This window comes from Doryrhamphus excisus, linkage group LG13 (assembly GCF_037039965.1).
Source record: "Doryrhamphus excisus strain RoL-2023G ecotype Guam linkage group LG13, RoL_Dexc_Guam_v1.1, whole genome shotgun sequence".
NCBI lineage: Eukaryota > Metazoa > Chordata > Actinopteri > Syngnathiformes > Syngnathidae > Doryrhamphus > Doryrhamphus excisus.
The window spans coordinates 16,679,704-16,704,116 of record NC_136369.1 but is presented as its reverse complement, the minus strand read 5'-3'; the positions used below and the strand labels follow the sequence as shown (position 1 = coordinate 16,704,116).

At 41.1% G+C, this 24,413-nt stretch overlaps 1 protein-coding gene across 2 annotated transcripts in view; it reads left to right on the top strand.

Annotated features, from left to right (window-relative positions):
* Window positions 1-24,413, top strand: part of cd276 (CD276 molecule) — an 88,012-nt gene that overhangs the window by 57,468 nt on the left and 6,131 nt on the right. Inside the window, exons 6-7 of one of the 2 annotated variants that reach the window (XM_078795863.1) lie at window positions 3,041-3,082; window positions 13,455-13,493. In XM_078795863.1, the coding sequence (XP_078651989.1) occupies window positions 3,041-3,082; window positions 13,455-13,477 (65 nt within the window). In that variant the 3' untranslated portion in view covers window positions 13,478-13,493. The remainder of the gene's footprint in view (window positions 1-3,040; window positions 3,083-13,454; window positions 13,494-24,413) is intronic. The other variant, XM_078795864.1, reaches the window with a different exon arrangement.

Sequence of the window (24,413 nt, the reverse complement as noted above, 5' to 3'; positions counted from 1 at the left end):
GGGCCAATATTTGTGGCCGATACTGCTTTTGCTCGCTCAATTTACTTGAAAAAATGACAAAGATAACAAATATCTTTGTCATAAAGGTCTCAAGTGTAAACAAATATTTATTGAAATGTAAACAAACAGTGTGACACCCCCCCCCCCCCCCCCCCTCCACACACACAAACACATATATAAAACATTTTGTAGAGAAAAATACATCGGCGAACCCACATATCGCGTATCGGCCGATACTGATTCAAGTAAAGAACGCAAATATCATCCCGATATATCGGCCGGCCGATTTATCGGTCGATCCTTACATTCAACACCATTGCACATTCTCACAACTCGCTGATTATGGCTCCTCGCCACCCTAAAATCAACGTAAATTTGATTAAATTTCCTTGATCAAAGTGGGAAAATTACATAACCAATTGTTGTCTAATAACTCTTATTAGATGGCAAACTTTTTTAAGCTTGAATCAACAGCTTCTTTGCTGCTTGCAAACAAGCAGTGCACTAAATTTGGCTTCAGACTCGACAAGAATCAACAGTCAATTCCACACAATCGACCGAGATCAATTCATCGATTATTATACAAAGTGAATGGTTAAGGAGCTTTACTTTACTAATCCACACATGGAAGCCATTTCCGCTCTTTCCTGAACCTTCATTAGATTACAATACAACACCTCGGAGATGAGATGCATGATCAGGACGCCATGTCAACGGCTCAAACAACTTCAGGAACCCGGAGGGATTTGTTCTTAATGCATACAGTATAGGCGTGGATCTGGGATGGTCGGGAACGTCATTACTCGGTTCCAGTAATTAGCATTGCAGAATGACCAAGGATCACCGCAGGTGCAGGCTGTTAAAAAAGAAATAGAAAAAAAAAAAGTTGTGATGGGAGATGGATGGTGCAAAGCCACCAGCTCTGCCTGTAATGAGATCCGCTCAGAGTGGAGGAGACATTTAAATAAAGGTCAGCTAGTGTCTGCAACAAGGCCCAGAGGTTTAAAAATAAATATGGAAGTGACACAGACTTAGAGTAGAGAGTAAATAGCTCCACGGAACATATGAAATCAAATGAAATGGAAAGAAACGAAATATAATGCAGTTCCTCCCATGAGCAAAGGGCTCTTGGGGTTTAGTGCCCCCCTTTTTTGTCGGGTGGAAAGGAGGTGGAGCTGTGTGCCGTCAACCCTTCACACCGAAAGCAGGATTGATTATCTGGTTATCCACCTTATTGAAATGTAAAGGCTTATATTCTGTTCCCTTCCAGCAGTGGATCTGCAGTCTTTGGTCTTTGAAGTATGGTTGTGGGAGTGGGAGTGGGGGGCGGGGGGGTTGCCTTATATGCACGCAGACACTCCTGATAGAATGACATTGTGTGAAAACAGATGAGAGGCGGATTATAATAGGATTCCTATGTACTGTACATGAGCAGGGATTCAATTCCACACAAGCACGGGCCCTAATTGCGGTTGTCTTATCTTTAAATGGTATTCCTGAGCCCGAGCCAGATTGGAGTTGACTCTCTTCTCGGCCATGTCTGGGTAGTGTGGGGGTGCAGGGGTCAGTAAAAGTGGGAAAATGAGTAAGTAATTTATCTTCCCTGTCATGATATATGTGCGGGTCTGGAATGTGTATCATAACTGAACCGCTAGGGCTTTTGCAGTTGACATTAAAAGGCTCCGGTCCGTTTCAGGGGTGGCGTTATGTACCTTTTACCTATTGTTTCACCGGTGACAATTTACTTCCTGTCGTTCATAATTGCGTCTATGTGTGATATTTCATGGGGCTGCACGGCGGTCGAGACCTCACAGCTAGGAGACCGGGGTTCAGTTCCACCCTCGGCCATCTCTGTGTGGAGTTTGCATGTTCTAGAGCAGGGGTCTCAAACATGCGACCCGCGGGCCAAATGTGGCCCGCAGGACACTAGTTTTATGGCCCCCGCCTTGATATGAAAGTTTAATGTTAGTGCGGCCCGGCGCAAGTTTGATATGGATGCTGTATGGTATCATGTACCCAGAAAAAATTATTACGTTTGATTAATGTTCATGTTAAAGGTTAAATAACTGTTAATAGTTATCCTCCCTATCCGTGTGGAAGTGGTAAGTTTTTGGCTATTTAAGTTTAAAGGAAATAACTTGAAGGCTACCGTTTAGGTCGCTAGCTCTCTAGTTTGCGAGTTAGCATGTGTCTCAAGACCCTGCAGTTGCGCAATATGTTGTAAATAAAAAGAGTATAAATGTGACTATAGTCGTGTTTTGTCATGTCTACAGGGCTCTAATAATGCTTTGTTCATTTTAATCTGAAAAAAATAATTTGTCTACCCACCAACTATATGCGGTTTCTTAAGTTTTTATTATTTGACGTTTTATTATTATTATTATATTTATTTATTACTGATTGATTGATTTTCTTTATTCTTGATTTGTTTATTTATTTCTCATCTTATTTTGTGCAGAAAAATAAAAATTAAGATGAATGTGAGTGTGAATGGTTGTTTGTCTATATGTGCCCTGTGATTGGCTGGCGACCAGTCCAGGGTGTACCCCGCCTCTCGCCCGAAGACAGCTAGGATAGGCCACCCGCGATCTTTGTGAGGAAAAGCGGTAGAAAATGAATGAATGTAATATTTCATGTTTTTTATACCTGGTACATGTTTTAAATGCTCTAATTTTCATTTATACCTAAAGCAGGTGATATCAGGAGTATCAAAAAATGTGATAACCTTTCATAATTTACACAATCCATCTTCTTTAGCCAGCAGCCAAAGTCTTATATGTTGACTATCTGGATGAGAGGGATGGATAGGATGTTTAGGGCTGGGGAACGGCTGTGATTGTGGGTGTGTACGGTGTGCATGTAGCGACGGGGGCATCATTGTGCTCAGCTTGATGGTCATAGAGGCGCTCTCATCACAGCTTGTCCTTTGAGCTGTGAAGGATCAGCTCGCCCCAGGCTGGTGATGAAGTGTCTTCATTGTGAACGCTCGCCTTTGTGCCTCGGCTTCCACTCATACAAGCTCGTCTGTCTTTTCCAACAGCTGAAGAGGCCAAGGAGCTGGAAGAAGACGAGTCAAAGACAGGTCAGCCAATCCAAGCACCTGGTTCCCCCCTGCCTCATACACTCCGGGGCGGGAATCACACACCACACAATAACGACAGCACAATTACCGTGGCCCGAGAAATCTGTGAAACGTCCCAACACCTGTATGTTTGATGATAGAGAAGAAAATACTAGGCGGGAATTATGTTTTCATTCAAGTCTTTGTGTTGTCAGATTTGAGATCAAACAGTCTACAATCAAGTGTATATACACACACACATATATATATATATATATACACACACACACACACGTGCAGTAATGGTTCTTTTATGTCCTGGTTCAGTTCGTTCAACGGCAATAAAGTAACAGTCCTGGCGTTGTAGCTTTAAAAAAATGAAATGTATCTTTGGGTAGATTGTTCTAAATGTTGTGGAAATCATCTCTGCAATTCTCCTATTATGACAACTAAAATGTTCATCAGTAAACCACATATTGAATATAATGGAGGACGACAGACGGGTGGTACCATTGTGGTTATGGGGGTGGATCGCTCACCAAACTATGTCCATCCATGCTTATCCGGGATGGGGTCGCCGGGATAAGGAAGCCCTAACTTCCCTGTCTCCAGCCACCTCCTCCAGCTCCATTATGGTGTTCCCAGACCATTTCCAAGGCATAGTCCCTTCAGTGTATCCTAGATGGTTGGGCATCTGCAGGGTTGCTGTTGGCGCATCCAGGCACCTCCAGGATCTGGGGGTCACTGGGGGTCCTTACTACATGGTCGTGCAACTCTGGGGGGGGGTGGCAGTTGCACGAGCTGTATTTGTTTGTCTATGTGTGTGTGTATATGTGAGAGTAATTACTTTTATTGTTTTATGAGTTCTTATCTTGGCGCATACTTGCAGGGTTAACATGAACATCTGCAGGGTTGCTGTTGGCGCAACCAGGCACCTCCAGGATCTTGGGGTCGCTGGGGGTCCCTACTACATGGTTGTGCAACTCTAGGGGGCAGTTGCACGAGCTGTATTTGTTTGTCTATGTGTGTGTGTATATGTGAGAGTAATTACTTTTATTGTTTTATGAGTTCTTATCTTGGCGCATACTTGCAGGATTAACATGAGGGTTGCTGTTGCCGCATCCGGGCACCTCCAGGATCTGGGGGTCGCTGGGGGTCCCTACTACATGGTCGTGCAACTCTGGGGGGGCGGGGGGGCAGTTGCACGAGCTGTATTTGTTTGTCTATGTGTGTGTGTATATGTGAGAGTAATTACTTTTATTGTTTTATGAGTTCTTATCTTGGCGCAAACTTGCAGGATTAACATGAGGGTTGCTGTTGCCGCATCCAGGCACTTCCAGGATCTGGGGTTCGCTGGGGGTCCCTACTACATGGTTGTGCAACTCTGGGCGGGGGGGGGCAGTTGCACGAGCTGTATTTGTTTGTCTATGTGTGTGTGTATATATGAGAGTAATTACTTTTATTGTTTTATGAGTTCTTATCTTGGCGCATACTTGCAGGGTTAACATGAACATCTGCAGGGTTGCTGTTGGCGCATCCAGGCACCTCCAGGATATGGGGGTCACTGGGGGTCCCTACTACATGGTCGTGCAACTCTGGGGGGGCAGTTGCACGAGCTGTATTTGTTTGTCTATGTGTGTGTTTATATAAGTAATTACTTTTATTGTTTTATGAGTTGGGCTCCTTCAGGATGTGGGGGTCGCTGAGGGGTCTCTGATCAGGGTCACGGGAACCTTACTTTTTCAGCACATTCAAACACTTTCTATTGTCTAAGCAAATGGATGTAAGGGTGATAACTAACACTATATTCATTATATTTACATTTTATTCTAACACTTTATCACATTACTAACTGAAAGCCTGGATAAACGCAGGCTTGTGGACCCCTTGTGTGGTAGTGGGGGACTCCCTGGTGCCGACGGGCACCACGTTGGTGACCCTTGCAATAGAAATTGTTGCTTGTCGAAGACAAATAAGACGATGAATTAGCCTTGTGTGCAAAACACAGGTAGAAATTCAACACGGTGGCGAGGTGGTTCAGCAGGTGGCAGGTGTTGGGGGAGGGGACCCAACAAAACCGCTAAGTGAATGTTAACTTTGTTTACTGAAGTGCGAGCGAATGCTGATGAAGCATGAATACACATAAAAAATGAAACCTGCTCCAGGCACCAAGTCCAGCAGCATGTTGGCATCATTCTTAGTCAAGGGTGTGTAACGGTGTGTGTGTGTGTGTGTGTGCTGAATGGAGACAGATGCACTCATTTAGAGACGCCAACAAGCTGTTTTACATTACACGTCCCCCCTCCCCAAAAGCTACACAGTAAAATCCATTACTTTCAAGTTTCACCGAATGGGCAGCTATAGAGCTGCCGTGTAAATCAACCCTGATGGCCGAGCCAGACTTTTTATATATCACGTTGTATTTTTTCTGAATAAAAGACTGCGAAAAAAACTGAAAATCGCACATCGACCGGAACAGAAAATCTCAGGGGGCGAAATATTTTGAGGTTTGATGAAGAAACATTTTGAACACTTGAAGAGCCATCGAGTGAAAATAAAGATGAGCTATGTTATATAATGCCAGCTGGGAAATTAACAGACATTATTTTTTTTGGGGGGGGGGTGATAACAAGGACAACAGTTAGTATCTCCAAACTTTCCAAATGTTTGGAGCTGTAGGCTAAATATTTGTGCTTAGTGTGAAGCCAGGCTGACACCTCCACAGGTGAGTTTCAGGTGAAAGGCGTAATGCATTCTGGAATAGACTACTATCCCAGCTGTCTTCGGACGAGAGGCGGGGTACACCCTGGATATACAGAGATACCCGAGGGTGGAATTGAACTCGGGTCTCCTAGCTGTGAGGCCTGTGTGCTAACCACCCGTCCGCCGTGCAGCCCTTTTCAATCATACACGAGCAAAAGAGAATTCAACCACTGTACAATGAAACAAAAATAAAGTAAAATTTTAGCCTATCCCAGCTGTCTTCGGGCGAGAGGCGGACTGGTGGCCAGCCAATCACAGGGCACATATAGACAAACAACCATTCACACTCACATTCATACCTATGGACAATTTGGAGTCGCCAATTAACCTAGCATGTTTTTGGATTGTGGGAGGAAACTACACACAGAAATGTCCGAGGGTGGAATTGAACTCGGGTCTCCTAGCTGTGAGGCCTGCACGCTAACCACTTGCCCTCTGTGCAATATTCTCTGTGCTCATCACTTACTCAATGGAAACAAATCTAATGGAAATGCAAAAAGTGTATCTTCAGTGACTTCAGCAGTTTGCCACCAGCTGCTTATAATTATCTGCCTTGTAGTTTCAAATAAACTCTGATGCAAAAGTTTTTTTTTTCCTGCTACCGTTCATGACATTTCTCTAAATGCATGCATTTTGTCCACTTCCAAGAAAGAGATTTCTGCAAATAAGAAGAAAATATTTGTTGCCAAAACTATCTCACAAGTTACTGACGGTCGTCGGTTTTCCAAGAAAAACAAGCTCGCAACGTAGTCTGCGTACGCTCATATTGTGCCACAAAGCGCACTTTACTTACTTCCTTGTTCTCCACCAACCACTTTCTCTCTCTAGAATCCAGCCATATTATTTGTTTGTATTCATTTGGACATTCCGATGTCGTCTTTTTTTGCTTTTTTGTCGGACTTTACCATAATGTTTGACAATGTGGCATTGAGTGGTAATCAAGTCAATGAATCACTACACGACCGGCGGCCTGTCCACCACCAACAAAAAGAAGACGATACTAGTATAGCCAGCCTCGTCTCAGTAAATACACATCACCATCTTTAGCAGTTCTCCCTCAAGCGTTAATCTCATTAGAGTCATTCATTTGACTCCTTTAGTCTGATTGAATTATTTAGCCTTTCCGTGAACAGTAAAGTTAATACCATGTGATTTTAATAAGTCGAGAGGTGATGGCAATGTGGGGGGGGGCGATTACTTTTTCTATTCTTTATTGCTTCCCTCATGAATTTTTCAGCGCGATCCGTGCAGCCAGGAGTGGGGTCAGCCGTCCCACAAGTAGCCAGACTGAATATTTCAGCGCAGGGTTTAGGCAAAGAGTCGAGCCGGTCACCGGTGCACCGGCCCCCGCCAGCGACACAACAAAAAACACATCTATCCGCCCTAGCACTCGATCCCCTCCTGGCGTCACGCGGCTCATCGAGGAGCCAGGTGGACGTCGCGGGGCGGCGGTGTCTGTAAAGGCAAACTAATGGCTCTTGCCGTTTTGAGATGGTTCATATGAGTACTCCAGACAGGCAGCTTTGTTTTGCCATCTGGCTCCAATTGTGCTGACAAAGGCATAGGCATAGGTTCTGCCTGAGACAAAGACGCCTAAAACAAGCTCGGCATTAATGGGGATGATGGGGGAGCCACATGTGCGTGTTATCTTAATGAGCTGTCCAAGGGAGAGCGTGCCTCCTCTTTCAAAGACAGCCTGATTGGAACAATAAGCAGTGATAACTGGGGGACTAGGGCTCATTCATTCTCACTGGGGTGGGGTACCCCATTGTTGCCTTTATAGCTGCGGCAAATAATGTTTAACAGCCGAGCTCTGATGGTGAATTTATTGCAGGTGGCTAAGCCAACAGCATTCCCCTCCACAGTCTCCTTTTCCACCTTCTAGTACTTGGTACTATTTCTAGTGCTGACTTGAACCGCTCGGGCATTGTCAATATCATATATGGAATATGTCAGTATATATTGTAGTGAATTGGAGGTGTTAGAATGCATGACTAAAATAGCCGATGAATACAATGTAATGGTAATGGTTTTATTTCATTTCAACATGCAGCAGATTACATATATACTGTATACTGGATGTAGAAAGAAACTGCACTCGTACACCAGTTGTCCACCAGTCGTCCACCGTGCAGCCCTACTGTCATGTATTGAACACATGCTTATACCTAAGGTCAAGCTTTAATTATTCATTCATTCATTCATTCATTTTCTACCGCTTATCCTCACGAGGGTCGCGGTATCCGCTATCCCAGCTGTCTTCGGGCAAGAGGCGGGGTACACCCTGGACTGGTGGCCAGCCAATCACAGGGCACATATAGACAAACAACCATTCACACTCACATTCATACCTATGGACAATTTGGAGTCGCCAATTAACCTAGCATGTTTTTGGAATGTGGGAGGAAACCGGAGTACCCGGAGAAAACCCATGCATGCACGGGGAGAACATGCAAACTCCACACAGAGATGGCAGAGGGTGGAATTGAACCCTGGTCTCCCAGCTGTGAGGTCTTTAATTATGCTTTTCCTTAAATTTCATGCCATTGTGCTCATCACTTAATGGAAATAAATCTAGATGGGAATGCAAAAAATGTATCTTCAGTGACTTCAGGACGTTTGCCACCAGCTGCTTATAATTATCTGCCTTGTAGTTTCAAAGAAACTCTGATGCAAAAGTTTATTTCTGCTACCGTTCATGACATTTCTCTAAATGCATGCATTTTGTCCACTTCCAAGAAAGAGATTTCTGCAAATAAGAAGAAAAACATGCATCCCATAATCAGTTCACAGTTCCACATGTCCAAAAGGAGAACTATATCAGCAAGTTTAAGTATTTGTGATTTTAGAAATAAGGAGTTAGTATGTTCTCTGTAGGCGGCATTATGAATTATCCTTACTGACTTTTTTGCAGTACATTTAGCGAGTGAAGATTGCTAATATATACATATATATGGCATTAGTTGTACAGTGTGTATGTAAAATGTGCATAATAACAGTAGAATGTGCAGTAGTTCTTTTCAAAGCCATACACAAACCCCTAAATGCTGTTTTCCCAGTAGAGCTTACACAAAACACTGTCTAAATTCCAGCATCATGGCAATATTTTGGTCAGCACAGTTTGAATACACTATAGTGGGGCCTCTGAGACCTATTTAAAATTCTTGAAGAATAGTATAATGTGGGACCTTTAAGGACTTGTGATTAGTCCAAAGTGTACGCTCGTCTCAAGCCCAAATAATCTCCAGCTCCCTTTGACCCGGTACAGGATTAAGCAGCATGTTAAAATGGACGTTTGACTGCCCAAGGACATCCCTTAGCCTTCTTCAGGATCTTTCACACAGACGTTCCAATTTTCACAATTCCTTTCCCATGACAAAAAATAGGTCACTGAATAAGCTCTCTTCTAGGCACTTATGAAGCCTCTTCTGGGTCCGAGACAAACTAAAGCCCGCCTCTGACAGGACAGGAGCGGCGCTGGCGTGACTGTGACGCCCTCTTAACAGGGCATCAAGCTCAGATTACTGAACACATTGCAGAGAGGCTGTATGTCCTACATATACTCTATGAGAAGGGGGACATGCGGGGATGTTTAGGGGGTGTGCCTATATAGATCGTTCTGGCATGTTTCTTGTGGAAAAGAGGCCTTACCTTATTCATGGCTATTTTGAATTAGAACATTGATGATCTAATTACATGATTTCAGGGAAGAACTAAATTTGAAACACTTATATGCTAGGACTACGTTAAAAAGCCGTAGCATTTCAGTATGTGGAATCAAACTATGGAATGGATTGAGTAAGACCCTCAAACAATGCACAACGATGAGCCAATTCAAGAAACAATACAAGCAGTTGATGTTTGCTAAATACAAGGATGGAGAGTCCTGAACCAGTCAATATGTTTCTATGGTACCGATTATGTCATTGTATGGTCATATCACCTCGTATTTTAGTACGGGACAAAAAAAAAAAAAAAAAAGCCTTAAACCATATTAGGAAAGCAGGAAGTGAACAAATGTAACAGTTACTGATTGTAAAAGTACCAGATAGAGGGGTAGGATTTAATAAGCTTTGCTTCTTCCTACTCCTTTTGGACATGTGGAACTGTGAACTGATTATGTGATGCACTCAATATGTTTTTCTTCTTATTTGCAGAAATCTCTTTCTTGGAAGTGGACAAAATGCATGAATTTATTGTAATCTGATTCATGTTCAAATGACATAAAACCATTACTATTACCATGTATAGGACTGGAGGAAGCCAAAGTGATTGTTGTCAACGACATCAAGGAATGTTGGCGATGACGTCGTCGACTAATGCAGTTTGAAGTCGACTTACTCTAGTCATTATTTTAACCCCTATTTGTTTTTTTCCTTTCCTTTCTTCTAACTCAGGAAGTGAACAAAGTGTCAATGACAAAACATGGGTCGTTGAAATATTGTAAGTGTCAGCATGTAAAAGTTAATGATCACTAATAGGGACATTGGGTATGAATGTGATTCCAAAAACATGCTAGGTTAATTGGCGACTCCAAATTGTCCATAGGTATGAATGTGAGTGTGAATGGTTGTTTGTCTATATGTGCCCTGTGATTGGCTGGCGACCAGTCCGGGGTGTACCCCGCCTTTTGCCCAAGACAGCTGGGATAGACTCCAGCAACCCCTGCGACCCTTGTGAGGAAAAAGCCGTAGAAAAATGAATGAATGAATATCACTGTTAGGAAGCCATGGAGTACCCAAAGTAATGCAAACACATAAAAAAAAAACTTTTCACAGACATTCCAGACCCAAGATTCACAGCCAAAAAGCCCTATGTGATGCAACAATACCAAACACTCAACCCACACGCAGCCCCGCTGTTAAGCAATTAAGGCCAAACGCTAAAAATCCCTTCAAATCCCGGAGCAATCTCACTGTTGACTTGATTTAACCAAACTACTCGCATTCAACAGACGGACAGAAGCAAGGGCGGCCATATCACTCAAAGTCACCTCTGTTCTTTTTATATCCCGCTCCCACTGCCCGCCCGTCTGTCCTGCCTATCGAGTTATTCACTCGCACGTACGGCAATAAAGATAGAACCCCTTAATGCACGAGGAACGGAATGTTCAACTTATGTTTCTCAGGGGAATCGCCACGTTGCGCTCGGAGCGAATTACTCTTGAGCGTTTCAACATTCTATAGGGAGTGCAGCTGCGTGTTCTTCGCCGTCTTTAATTGCCTCCGGGAATTAGATACACAATGCATGCATCACGTTTTTTTTTTTTTTTGTTTGCTTTATAATTGTCATTTATTGATAAAGGACTGTGTTGTATCATATGGAATTGGGCAATCAATATCAACTATTCCATTACTTCTGTACTGTATGAGTATAATCCAATTACAACATTACAATGTAAAGAGATTGAGTATCAAAAACGTTCGAAAGACATCTACACACAGACTGCAAACTACACAATCACAATAATAAACATGTTTTATCGCTTAACATTGCCAAATACTACTGAGTATTATTAATGTTGCAAAGGCTGAATTTTTTATACTGCGTCAAATTCAGTTTGTGCAGCTATTCTTGATAATGAGGCACTTCTCCGCAACGTCAATGTTTGAATAAAAAAAAAAAAAAAAATCCAGCCTTTGTTGGAATGACGTATTGACTTGGATTCCACACCATTAGATTTCCGCACACAACATCCTCATATCATAACCTTGTTTGACAGACCTTAGGGTGTCGAACATACACCAACACACAGCAACAATAATAATTGCGAGGAAGAGACACCCCCCCCCGCACCCCTCCCTCGGAAAGCAGCTCAACTTGACATGCCCTTCCCTCTCAACTGGCAACACATTCTCAGCCACCGGGGCTCTCCCAGTGGTCACACATTACTAACTAAAGATATGTAAATAGGACATTCGTGGTGCCTTCATTATTAGATGTGGGTCACTGGATAACTTCAAGAGCGCTAATTAAGAGAGCCCCCCCCCCCCCCACCACCACCACACACCCCCATGCCGTGTTGCTTAGTAGTTACACGCGCATTATTGAAGCACCGCACTCCACGTCCTCGTGGCAAAGCAGCATGCGTGCTACTGAGTTTTCTCCCAAGGATGCACCCCGAGAGACTGGCAACACTGGTTGGGTAATAACAGGAATTATAGAGCTCTTAATATCATATTGATTTCACATTAGACTCGATCCTGTTGGTACGCATAGCGATAATACTGTACATAGCAGAGAGGGGGGCAGACGCAAAACAATCTCAGCAACCATTTTATTACATCATATATTCTCAAGGGGAAATACTAGACAAATATATATATATAGTTTAGATTAGTCAATGTACAGCTTGTACAGCAGTGGAGGTTTAGTCGTTCATTCATTTTCTACCGCTTATCCTCACGAGGGTACAACACCCTGGACTGTTCGCCAGCCAATCACAGGGCTGCTGAGGTGCTGCAATGCTGCCTGAGGAGCACAAGAGCCCAGAGGGAGGCTGAAGTCATTGCAGCAGATTTTTATTTTTTTTCCATTGTAAACTCATATTGGTACATTCATTCATTTTCTAGTGCTTATCCTCACAAGGGTCGCGCGGGGGTGGGGGGGTGGAGCCTATCCCAGCTGTCTTCGGGCGATAGGCGGGGTACACTCTGGACTGGTCGCCAGCCAATCACAGGGCTGTTGAGGTTTTGCAATGCTGCCTGAGCAGCACAAGAGCCCAGAGGGAGGCTGAAGTCATTGCAGCTCCCTCAGGCAGATGCAATGCATTATGGGAAAACTTTAAAAGATTTGTATTTGTTTCCATTGTAAACTCATATTGGTACATTCATTCATTTTCTACTGCTTATCCTCATAAGGGTCGCGGGGGGTGTTGGAGCCTATCCCAGCTGTCTTCGGGCGAGAGGCGGGGTACACCCTGGACTGGTCGCCAGCCAATCACAGGGCACATATAGACAAACAACCATTCACTGTGGACATATTCACTGTGATGTGTACTCACTTGTGTTGCCAGGTAGTTCCACAGTAATGGCCGTGTTTTGACTCATTTTCAATGGATAATAAATGTATACTGCTATACAAGCTGCACGTTGACTACTCTGAATTTATATGTGCGTGTCTGTGATGAAAATGGTGGCTCCACTGTAATGGCCGTTCTCACTTTTGTTGGATACCGTAACATCACAGCCAATCGTTAAAAAAGGGCCCCAGTAATAGGGCAGTCGCAGTGGTAGGAATGACAGACACCATCTACATTCACGCCCCCTCCCCACCCCACCCCCCACTGTCGTGTATGCTGCGCTCCTCTGACAGCACAGCGAAAAGGCCTCTGGTGGGAGATCGCCTATCCATCTCACTAGCCCAATCTGCCTCCCCTGTTTGGTTCCGCATGAGCACTCGGCTGCTGTGACTAATTAAATAAAGCCGTGTGCCCTCTGCTTCCTGTTAGCCATGGCAAGGTTAGTGCATGGCAACGGATGGAGCAATAAGAAGAACAAGGTGGTGGTGGTGGTGGTGGGGGGGGGGGGTGCAAAGCTTTAAATCCACCACACAACAGAACTTCCAGTTATATGATATATTATATGATATTAACCCCAAGTGTTCACTCTTGTTTTCATTTCTTTCACAGCCATGACGCCTCTGAGGAGCTAAGGCCAAGAGAACAGGGGTGAGTCTGATGTGAATGTGGTCTGTTTCGTTTTTTTTTTTTTTTTTTTTTTTACTCTCTTTCCAGTTGCCCTGCAGGAAAATATCTCCCGAGGTTATGGATAAGTGTCTCTGTAATGAGGCTTGGCGGCATTAATTCAGCAGATGTGTTGACATTTTGATTTCACGAATCACAGAGTTGATGTGACAATTCTACTTTTATTATATGTAATATACAAAAAAAAAAAATGTTCCCCTCTCGGCCCGCATGAAGCCTATTGATTCATTGTTAACACTAGAGGTATAAGTCATACACTTTTGTCTGAGAAGTATTTACTCGTCTGTTTGCAGCACCACACCGCCAACTAATTTTTTGACATTTTGGAAGGGGAGTTAAGGCTAATCTTGAACCTCACCTCGATTCCAAACCCAAAATGTCAGTACTAAAGCAGATTATCACTACAAGCGATCTTACAAACTGTCTATTTGATTAAAGGCGGAATTTCTTCAGTCATGAAAAAGAAGTCAAGACTCCTCTAGGGGAGCGATACGCCCTTGTTTTCTTAAACTACTTCACAACAAAGTTGCGTCCCACCCATGTGCAGAGAGTTCAGGTTACAGCCAGAATATACAGTCGTAAAAGTTTGGGTCACCACATGGCATGGAGTTACTTTTTTTTTTTTTTAATGCTGAAGAACTTTATGACCACTCTACAGTCGTAAAGTTGCTTGTGCGGCGAGTATAAAATAGCCAGCAGGATAGCAATATTAAATGATATCTCATACCATGAAAAGTGTTGAAAAATGTAAATCTTAATGCAAGAAGTTTATTTACTCATCCATGTGTCTATTATGTATAATGTGTAATCAACAGGTGGCCCTATTTGGTTTTTGGGTCCATGTTGAAACACTTTGAACACTGCAACATTTTCTCTTTAAACTCCGGCAACTTATCTTTAAATTGTGAATTCCAGCTTTACAGATGCCATGTCTACTTTGTAGGTAAGCTATAGTAAATGTACCATACCTAGTTGTGCCATGTCTTGAGTTTGGTGAAAAACTCACTTTTAGGGTTTGCTTATTCCGGACAACGATGAATCGGGCAATGGCAGCTATGCCTATGTTCTAATTGATTTACTTATTATTGTGGTTATTATTATTATTATTTTTCTGTGCATACACATAAACAGCAATGGAAAAAATATTCATTCATTTTCTACCGCTTATCCTCACGAGGGTCGCGAGGGGTGCTGGAGCCTATCCCAGCTGTCTTGGGCGAGAGGCAGTCTACACCCTGGACTGGTCGCCAGCCAATCACAGGGCACATACAGACAAACAACCATTCACACTCACATTCAATTTGGAGTGGCCAATTAACCTAGCATGTTTTTGGAATGTGGGAGGAAACCGGAGTACCCGGAGAAAACCCACGCATGCACGGGGAGAACATGCAAACTCCACACAGAGATGGTGGGATTGAACCCTGGTCTCCTAGCTGTGAGGTCTGCGCGCTAACCACTCGACCGCCGTGCCGCCCTGGAAAAAATATATATATTTTAATATGATTATAGCTTCAAACCACTGTCATGCAATGGTTTCCAAACTTTTTAGTCGCGTACCCCTTCAGACATTTTGACCTGAAGCCATTACTCCTGCCCAATTAAAAGAACATATTAATTTTAACATATCTAATTGGTTAATTAATTTATTGTGAAGGTCATAAATGTGTATTTTGCAATGTTACATTTTGATAGTTTCATGTGAGCGCTAATAAAGGAAAGGAAAGAAAGTTAGAAAAAAAAGTAATAGGGAATCTCTCCCAGTTATATGCAATGCACTGTGTGTAGACATTCAGCACCACGGACAGCTCCATCCACTCTTAAACGCTTTAAATGCTTTGCTTTGATTTGATTTGTTTTGTCCTTATTATTACTTCTTTTCAATAAAAGCGCAACGCAGGCCAACTACTTTATGACAGCTGGAGGGTTGCCAAACTGGATTACAACAAGCCACCATTACAGGGCCCATCATCTAGAATTGCCATCAAATTCAAATTCAATGACTCCCTTCCAATGAGGAGAGGGGGGCACATCGGGAGGTGGAAGTGGCTTCTTTTGGCTCAGCATCGTCTGACTCATGGGTGGCCTCTGGCAAGGGTACACTTGGTAGAAGAGAGAGAGACCTCCTTCAGTTCCTTTCGGTCCAAAAACCATCAAATATCAGCGCTGTAGATTGGAGGTGGCGTCCACATCCCGGTCATTCTTGATGTACGTCCATTTTGGGAAGACGCAAGATGTCACATTCCTGATAGCATAACCTCTCTCCATGATTGCCCTATGTGAGGCTGACTAAGATGGCTTGGGCCAGTGCATGACAGGGTTTTAGATGGCTGCACCCACTCAGGCTTGTTGTTGTTGTTGTGTGGGGCTTTCTTTCTCCCATGGAGTCATCCGTTACCGTTATTATTTTAGGGTGTTTGGCTTTTATTTATACGCTTTGTACAATTTCGTCAGAATTTTGTGAGGAGTTGAAACCTCTAAAGAGGTTTGATCCACCGCTGCCATGCATGTTGCCAAGCAAAGGCACGAGCACGCCTTACAAGACTTAGAAGACATGTCTTACAAGTGTGTTGCGATTCAGCCGTCGAGCTGGTCGCTGGTGTTTTTCAACACAAGACCTCACTGCTCATAATGAACCAGTTCAAGTCTGATTCAAATAATCTGCTATTAAAGGGACCATCCCTCTTCTATCCTCATGAGGGTCGCGGGAGTATGCTGGAGCCTATCCCAGCTGACTTCAGGCAAGAATTAATTAAAGTAGTGTTAGGTAAATCGATTTTCGGACATGTGAGCCATGTCTTAAATAATTTTAATTTTAATTTTAATTTTAATTTTAATTTTGATTTTAATTTTAATTTTAATTTTAATTTTAATTTTAATTTTAATTTTAATTTTAATTTTAATTTTAATTTTAATTTTAATTTTAATTTTAATTTTAATTAATTAATTAAAGACATTTAAATTTAAATTTAAATGGATTTTCAGACATTTAAATTTAAATAAATTTTCAGACATTTAATTTGAATTTAAATCAATTTTCAGACATTTAATTTGAATTTAAATCAATTTTCAGACATGTGTGCATATCTGCATACTAAAATTAAAATTAAAATTAAAATTAAAATTAAAATTAAAATTAAAATTAAAATTAAAATTAAAATTAAAATTAAAATTAAAATTAAAATTAAAATTAAAATTAAAATTAAAATTAAAATTAAAATGTAGGCGCTGTTACATACACCATATACATACACAAATGTATACACAATCCTGACCTCTAATTTGTCTTTCTTTCAATAAAAATACGGTACAAATGGGCATATTTCAGACATAGTGAGACATGGTGATTAATCATGATTAATTAATTTGAAACCCATGATTCATAAAAATTAAAAATAAAATAAATAAAAATAAATATAAAAAATAAAATAATTAAAAAATAAATAAAAAATAATCATACAAAATAAATAAAAAATAATCATGAAAAATAAATAAAAAATAATCATAAAAAATAAGTAATAAATGAAAAAAATAAATCATTTAACAGCCCTAATGATAACACATATAATGTTTTTGTAACTGAGCCAATCACCATTCACAGTTTACAAGTGGTGGACTTATTTTTACACTTATGTGGGAGCTAAGAATGGTACAGCATTACTTGAAGCATTGCTCGCAATGTTAATAACACTTTATGATAGAGACAGATCGACCCAAGAACAGATTATTTCTATTTCCATTATTTCCTACATGGGCAAATTAGATTCTAAATCCAAGCAAATCTAAGGTTGTGACACCTGATAGGTTCCACATGATTACTTTTTATATCAAGTCCAAGTCAGTAGCAGGGTGACCTGGACCAGCTCGAGCTCCACTCATACAGCAGTAGGCAAGCATTCATTTATGACAGAGTGCAAGCAGTGATGGACCGTCTAGCCCTCGGTGAGTGACTCGGCAGGACCAACCCCGTGTTCAATCAGCCGTGGCTCCTTCCCTGGAAGGGATGCTTCAGCCTCCATGTGCCTAAAAAGCACAGGGTATTTTTTTTGGGAGAAAGTTCAGTAATGAACAAAGAAAGAACATGAGACGTAATAGAGAAGGACATTATAGAGCTTCTCCCTCTTTGGTAGTTGTAGACCTGCAAACATTGCATATTCCGGCCACATGGATTGTGGTATAGGAAGGCAATAATAGCCCAGATGACATTAACATAAAGTATGGCGCCACGCTGCATCAGCGCTCCGATGTGCCTCTAACTCTTACTTTAATAACCGTCGGTTTGGTGTCAGTTGCGTGAATACTTTTCATTACAGGCTTGGCCAGTTACAGCTTGTTTTTATTACACCCTGATTGGTCATCGCTATAAAGCGGAAGCGCGCAGCGCGAGCAGAAGATGATGGAAAATACCGAAAGTAATTTCCTGTAACTAGCCAAAATAAAGTCTGGCCAGTGGGAGTCAAAGAAAGGGCATTAGTCATTACCGTAGTATCCACTGACCTTCACCGAGGCTGTTATTGCTCGCTAATATCCCACACGCCTTCTCGACCTCTCTGCTGCTGAATCATCCCTGATCAATTATTCTAATATTTATGTGGCACTTTTTGCTATCGATTAACGATTTTATGCAGAGTGCGGCATATCTTATTTAATCAAGCCCGGGCTCTGCATTTGATTAAGTCGTTTTTAGGAGTGGAGGGGCGCTTTGTTTTCATAAAGCGCTGCCTTATCGATACATGTTCATCCGCAAATTATGTTTATCCACTCAAACTTTTATGGCTTCATTACCAGCAGCCGAGGGCACACCACATGGAGAATATCTGTGTGCAACACACACACACAGCAGTCTGTGTGGTATTTTTGTTGTACTGTATATATTACTCTTTATTGCTACTTGAAGCTGTGGTAATAGTTTGTAGTCTTGGGTCAACACAAACATACAGATTTTTAAGATTTTAAGATTTTCCTTTCCTAAATCACTGATTGCTGAGATTAACTAAGTTTTAGCTAAATATAGAAATAAATATATTTTATTAAATATATTTATATTAATATATTTTTATTAAATATACTAATATGAATCTATTTTATTAAATATATTTATATTAATATATATTTTATGAAATATACTAATATGAATCTATTTTTATTAAATATATTTATATTAATAGATGTTTTATTAAAGATACTAATATGAATCTATTTTTATTAAATATATTTATATTAATAGATGTTTTATTAAAGATACTAATATGAATCTATTTTTATTAAATATATTTATATTAATAGATGTTTTATTAAAGATACTAATATTAATCTATTTTTATTAAATATACTTATATTAATATATTTTATTAAATATATTTATATTAATATATATTATTAATATTATTGTATTATTCGTATTATTATATTATTATTAATATTATTGTATTACTATATTATTATTAATATTATTATATTATGTTATATTATTAATATATTTATTAAATATCCCACATTCCAAAAACATGCTAGGTTAATTGGTGGCTCCAAATCGTCCATAGGTATGAATGTGAGTGTGAATGGTTGTTTGTCTATATGTGCCCTGTGATTGGCTGGCAACCAGTCCAGGGTGACCCTAGTGAGGAAAAGCGGTAGAAATGAATGAATATATAATTAAATATATAGCAGACAAACAGTGAAAGATGAGAAGTTAAATGAAGTTTATAGGATTTACAGAAAGTGTGCAATAATTATTTAAACAAAAGTAGGCAGGTGCCTAAATTTGGGCACCCTTGTTGTTTTATTGATTTGAATACTTTTAACACTAAATATTGGACTACAAAATTTGTTTGGTAAGCTCCCTGACCTTTGCCCTACATACACAAGCAAAGCCAATCATGAGAAATAGTATTTAAGGTGGCCAACTGCAAGTTTCTTTGCATCTTCTCTGAAGAGTCGCCTCAAAACAACTGTCAAATGACCTGAGAGCAAATATTGTTCAACATCATGGTCTAGGGGCAGGATACAAAAGCTAGGTCAGAGATCTCAGATGTCAGGTTTCACTCTGAGGAACATAGTGAGGAAATGGAAGTGGCAGGCTAAGAAAAATCTCAAGATAAGCAGAGGTGGAGGATGGTGAGACTAGTCAAACTCAACCTAGAGACCATCTGTAAAGATCTACAAATTCAGCTATTTTTCAGAACCACTGTAGCTCATTTTTTATGTGGTAACAAACACATTCATTCATTCATTCATTCATTTTCTATCGCTTTTCCTCACGAGGCTCGCGGGGGGTGCTGGAGCCTATCCCAGCTGTCTTCGGGTGTGAGGCAGGGTACACCCTGGACTGGTGGCCAGCCAATCACAGGGCACATATAGACAAACAACCATTCACACTCACATTCATACCTATGGACAATTTGGAGTCGCCAATTAACCTAGCATGTTTTTGGAATGTGGGAGGAAACCGGAGTACCCGGAGAAAACCGTAACAAACACATATTAAATATAAATATAATATGTAAATATGGGTATCGGTCTGTGTAGATAAGGGGATAAGATGCTGTGCATGTACAAAAAAATGACAGAAAAAAGGTAAGCGGAAAGTTCAAGAAAATGCGTTGGGAGTGCTGCCTTATGCTCTCTCTCTCTCTCTCTCTCTCTCTCTCTCTCTCGTTCTCTCTTTGTGCACGTCAATAACGGCACTCTGCAGATGACATTTTGGTGTGCAATATTGGAATTACGTCATGTCATATGTCACAAATGCCGCCCATTATTTAATGCCTGTGTTTCTTTTGTGCTTCTGCACAACCTATGACCAAACAAGCAAACCACACTCAAGTGTACACTTTACTTTTTTTTTTTTGTTTTTTGAAAGCTCATATTACACGTGGATAGATTTGTCCTCCAAATAAGAGGAGCCATGCAAGCATTTGCTGAAATAGCTAGAAGCGTACTGGGCCCAGGTAATCTACCTGAGGACCTTTGGATGAATTCCAATGACGGAGCACATTAAATGTTTCTACAGGAAGGTCCTCTAGGTGCAATTAGTGTTTCATAATAGCCGTTTCCTCCGTGCTTCAGCAAGAGTTGAGAAATATCGATTTAATCCACTTCTATATTCACATATACAGTATAAGATTAGAAGTGGGTTACACGGTGCCCTAGTGGTTAGCATGTTGGCTGCACAGTTTGAATCTCCGTTTGGGTATATATATAGTATATCTGCATGGCCTGTGATTGGCTGGTGACCAGTCCAGGGTGTACCCTGTTTCTTGCCTTAAAGAATGGATGGATGGAAGATTAGAAGTCACGACTATTAGTGTTTGCTGCTTTACTTTTACTTTACTTTACTTTTACTTTACTTTTGAAGTGTAGTTGTTATGGCGGCACGGCGGTCGAGTGGTTTTCTCCGGGTACTCCGGTTTCCACTGTTCTCAAATATCTTAATTTTTATTTTTCTGCACAAAATAAGATGAAAAATAAATAAACAAATCAAGAATAAAGAAAATCTATCAGTAATAAATATAATAATAATAATAATAAAACGGCAAATAATAAAAACTTAAGAAACCACATATAGTTGGTGGGTCGACAAATTATTTTTTTCAGATTAAAATGAACAAAGCATTATTAGAGCCCTGTAGACATGACAAAACACGACTATAGTCACATTTATACTCTTTTTATTTACAACATATTGCGCAACTGCAGGGTCTTGAGACACATGCTAACTCGCAAACTAGAGAGCTAGCGACCTAAACAGTAGCCTTCAAGTTATTTCCTTTAAACTTAAATAGCCAAAAACTTACCACTTCCACACGGATAGGGAGGATAACTATTAACAGTTATTTAACCTTTAACATGAACATTAATCAAACGTAATAATTTTTTCTGGGTACATGATACCATACAGCATCCATATCAAACTTGCGCGGGCCGCACTAGCATTAAACTTTTCATATCAAACTAGTGTCCTGCGAGCCACGTATTTGAGACCCCTGCTCTAAAGTGTCAAGCAATTGAGATAGGTGTGTTCAATATTGAGCACTTAATGTATTCTCCTCCTGAGCACGTTTACCCCAATCTCAAGCAAGTGTTTACAGACTTAACCATAGCACGGAACACCGTAAACGCCGAGTATTACATATACTGCAAAGTACAGGCTGTACTCTCTGCAATATCATGTTTCTCATATTAATTAGTAGGACATGTGACCGGCGTTAACTCGTGTCGGGAGCCGCTAAATGACTGAATCACTAATCAGTGACAGCTGTAATGAACATGGCAAAGAGTTCTGCTCTGTTTACCGCCTTCAGAGAGCTCTTTTCTCATATATATATATATTTTTTTTTGCCAGAAAAACACATGAGCCTCCATTGAAACCAACTGCCTGTGGGCTCAATTAACAACCAAATAGTACACATAATACAAACGAGAGACTGTGTGTGTACGTGCGAGAGGCTCCGTGGTGTGGCGTTGTTGATACGGATTCCGCAATGCACGGAATGGAATACCGCTGGGATCGCGTGACGCCCAGATATGCATGTGAATTTTGTAGATGAAAGACCGGGACTGACAAGCAAACATAATTAATTCTTTCATTAAATTATTATCTTATAAAAGAGGCATTATTTACTCGCTGAAATGTTTTTTTTTAATGGAGCGGCAGTCGCTCCGTCACTAAGGACAACGTTTTTTTTTTTTTTGGCACAGGTCACAGAGAAAAGGTGGACAGGTTGTTGTAGAGCGGCCAATTGATCGATTGATATCCCTCCATCAAGGTTCAATTTGTCTTGGTTAAGCACCTTGCATTGTAAAGGAAAAGCAGTTCAACACACAACTATCTCCTAATATGCAATTATTTCAAATAAAATTAATTCAAAATTAATTTCAGCAGATTTTAATTTTTTCAGCACCAGTTATTTTCCGTCTCCTACTGTGATGGCTAAAAGCACAACACATGCTTTTCTGGAGTGGGTTCACGCTGAATTGCATTGCGTATACTGTACAGGTGGTGGGGGCGATTACACACACATGAATATTTCTGTATGCTAATTATCTGGTCCGGTGGTCCAATCTGGCAGGACGAGGCGATTAAGTGAAGAGATGAGAACGACAAGTAACCCATACTTTGTGACCTTTGTGAGGATAAGCGGTAGAAAATGAATGAATGTACCAATATGAGTTTACAATGGAAAAAAAATACAAATCTTTTAAAGTTTTCCCAAAATGCATTCCATCTGCCTGAGGGAGCTGCAATGACTTCAGCCTCCCTCTGGACTTTTGTGCTCCTCAGGCAGCATTGCAGCACCTCAGTAGCCCTGTGATTGGCTGGCGACCAGTCCAGGATGTACCCCGCCTCTTGCCCTGAAGACAATTGGGATAGGCTCCAGCACCCCCCGCGACCTTTGTGAGGATAAGCAGTAGAAAATGAATGAATTACAGTCTTTAATGTCAAAATGTCAAAGAACTGAGAGAACTTTCCCGATTCTCCCCCATTTTTTGGTTTGGCTTCTGTGTTGCTGTCGCTGTTTTCCTCATAAATTCTCCTTCCACTGAAGTGTTCCACTGCGTCATTTCCACCCTTCATTACATTAAAAAAAAAAAAAAGAAACCAAAACAAAACAGCCTGAATGTCACAGAAGAAAATGGCTAAGCCGCATCATCTCTGATGTGCTGTCGCTGCAGAGTGCGTCGCCGACCTCCATGGCCCAGCCTAAAGAGTCTTGATAAAACGATGCTGAAAATAAGCATCTCGTAGTCCTTCAGCTGTTTTATAAATTGACAGTCACCTTCACGCCGTGTCGGGAAACAAATAAATCAAAACACAGGTGGAAGAAGGTCACCCGGGAATGCCATACTGTGTCACTTTAAATATTCAATCCGATTAACATACTGAGAATGTTAGTGGCGGGCCAAATGACGCACTCACCTATCGAAGCGGCAGGTGTCCCGCTGCGAGCGGCAAATAAACCACGACTTGTATATATATATTTTTTTCTTCTTCTTTCAACCTTCCTGCTGCTACTCAGTCACCTTGCCTTTGGGGCTTACCACAGGAGTCTCTTCAAACGATTCTTTAGTCTGAAGTGAAGAATAAAGATTAATGCACTCCCATGTTCAACCCAGCCTCCAAGGGCGGGTGGAAGCCTTATAATTAACACCACAAGGGCCACTGGTTTTTTGGAGAGATGCGCAAAGGGGGTGGGCTACCTTGACCAAGCTGGGAAAGTAAATGATTTGTGGAATTGGATTGGGACCAAAGATTGCTTGTTTTCACTGGAACTAATTGGAGAGGCCTTAAGCTAAAGCAGCTGCATGATACTGTAGCTCCGGTTTATGTCAGGGTTATTCCAATGGCTGCCCGTGGGGCCCAATCCGACCTATGAATGACACTCGGACCTCTGAGTTGTAGGTCTTTGGTTTGTTTCTATTCTAGAAATAATGCTTATATGTAAAATATCCAATATATTGCACACGTAACCTTGATGAACTGGATCCACCCTGTGAATGCTAAAACTAATGTTTAGGTTGACATTTACTGGCAGTTTCCTCCTTTGAGGTTGCCAAGCAACCAGTGGAGACTAACAGGAAATGATACCGAATGACTTTGCAATGTTGCCAACCAAGGAATATTTTAGCCGACCCCCTCCCCCCCCCCACACCACCACACACATACTGTGTGGTCATTTTTTGCACATTAGTTTTGGTCAAATTAGATATTCCTGTTTTGATTTGCAGCCTTTTTGCAAAGCCAAGCAACTTGCAGGCAGCCGCTGGATTGTTATTTTATGGATATGCAGTAAGAGTTGCATCGATTTTAGATGAACTGTCAGCAAAAATAGCTTATATAAGTCTATCCTTTAAAATGCATTATGTCCCTTTAGTAACATTATTCAG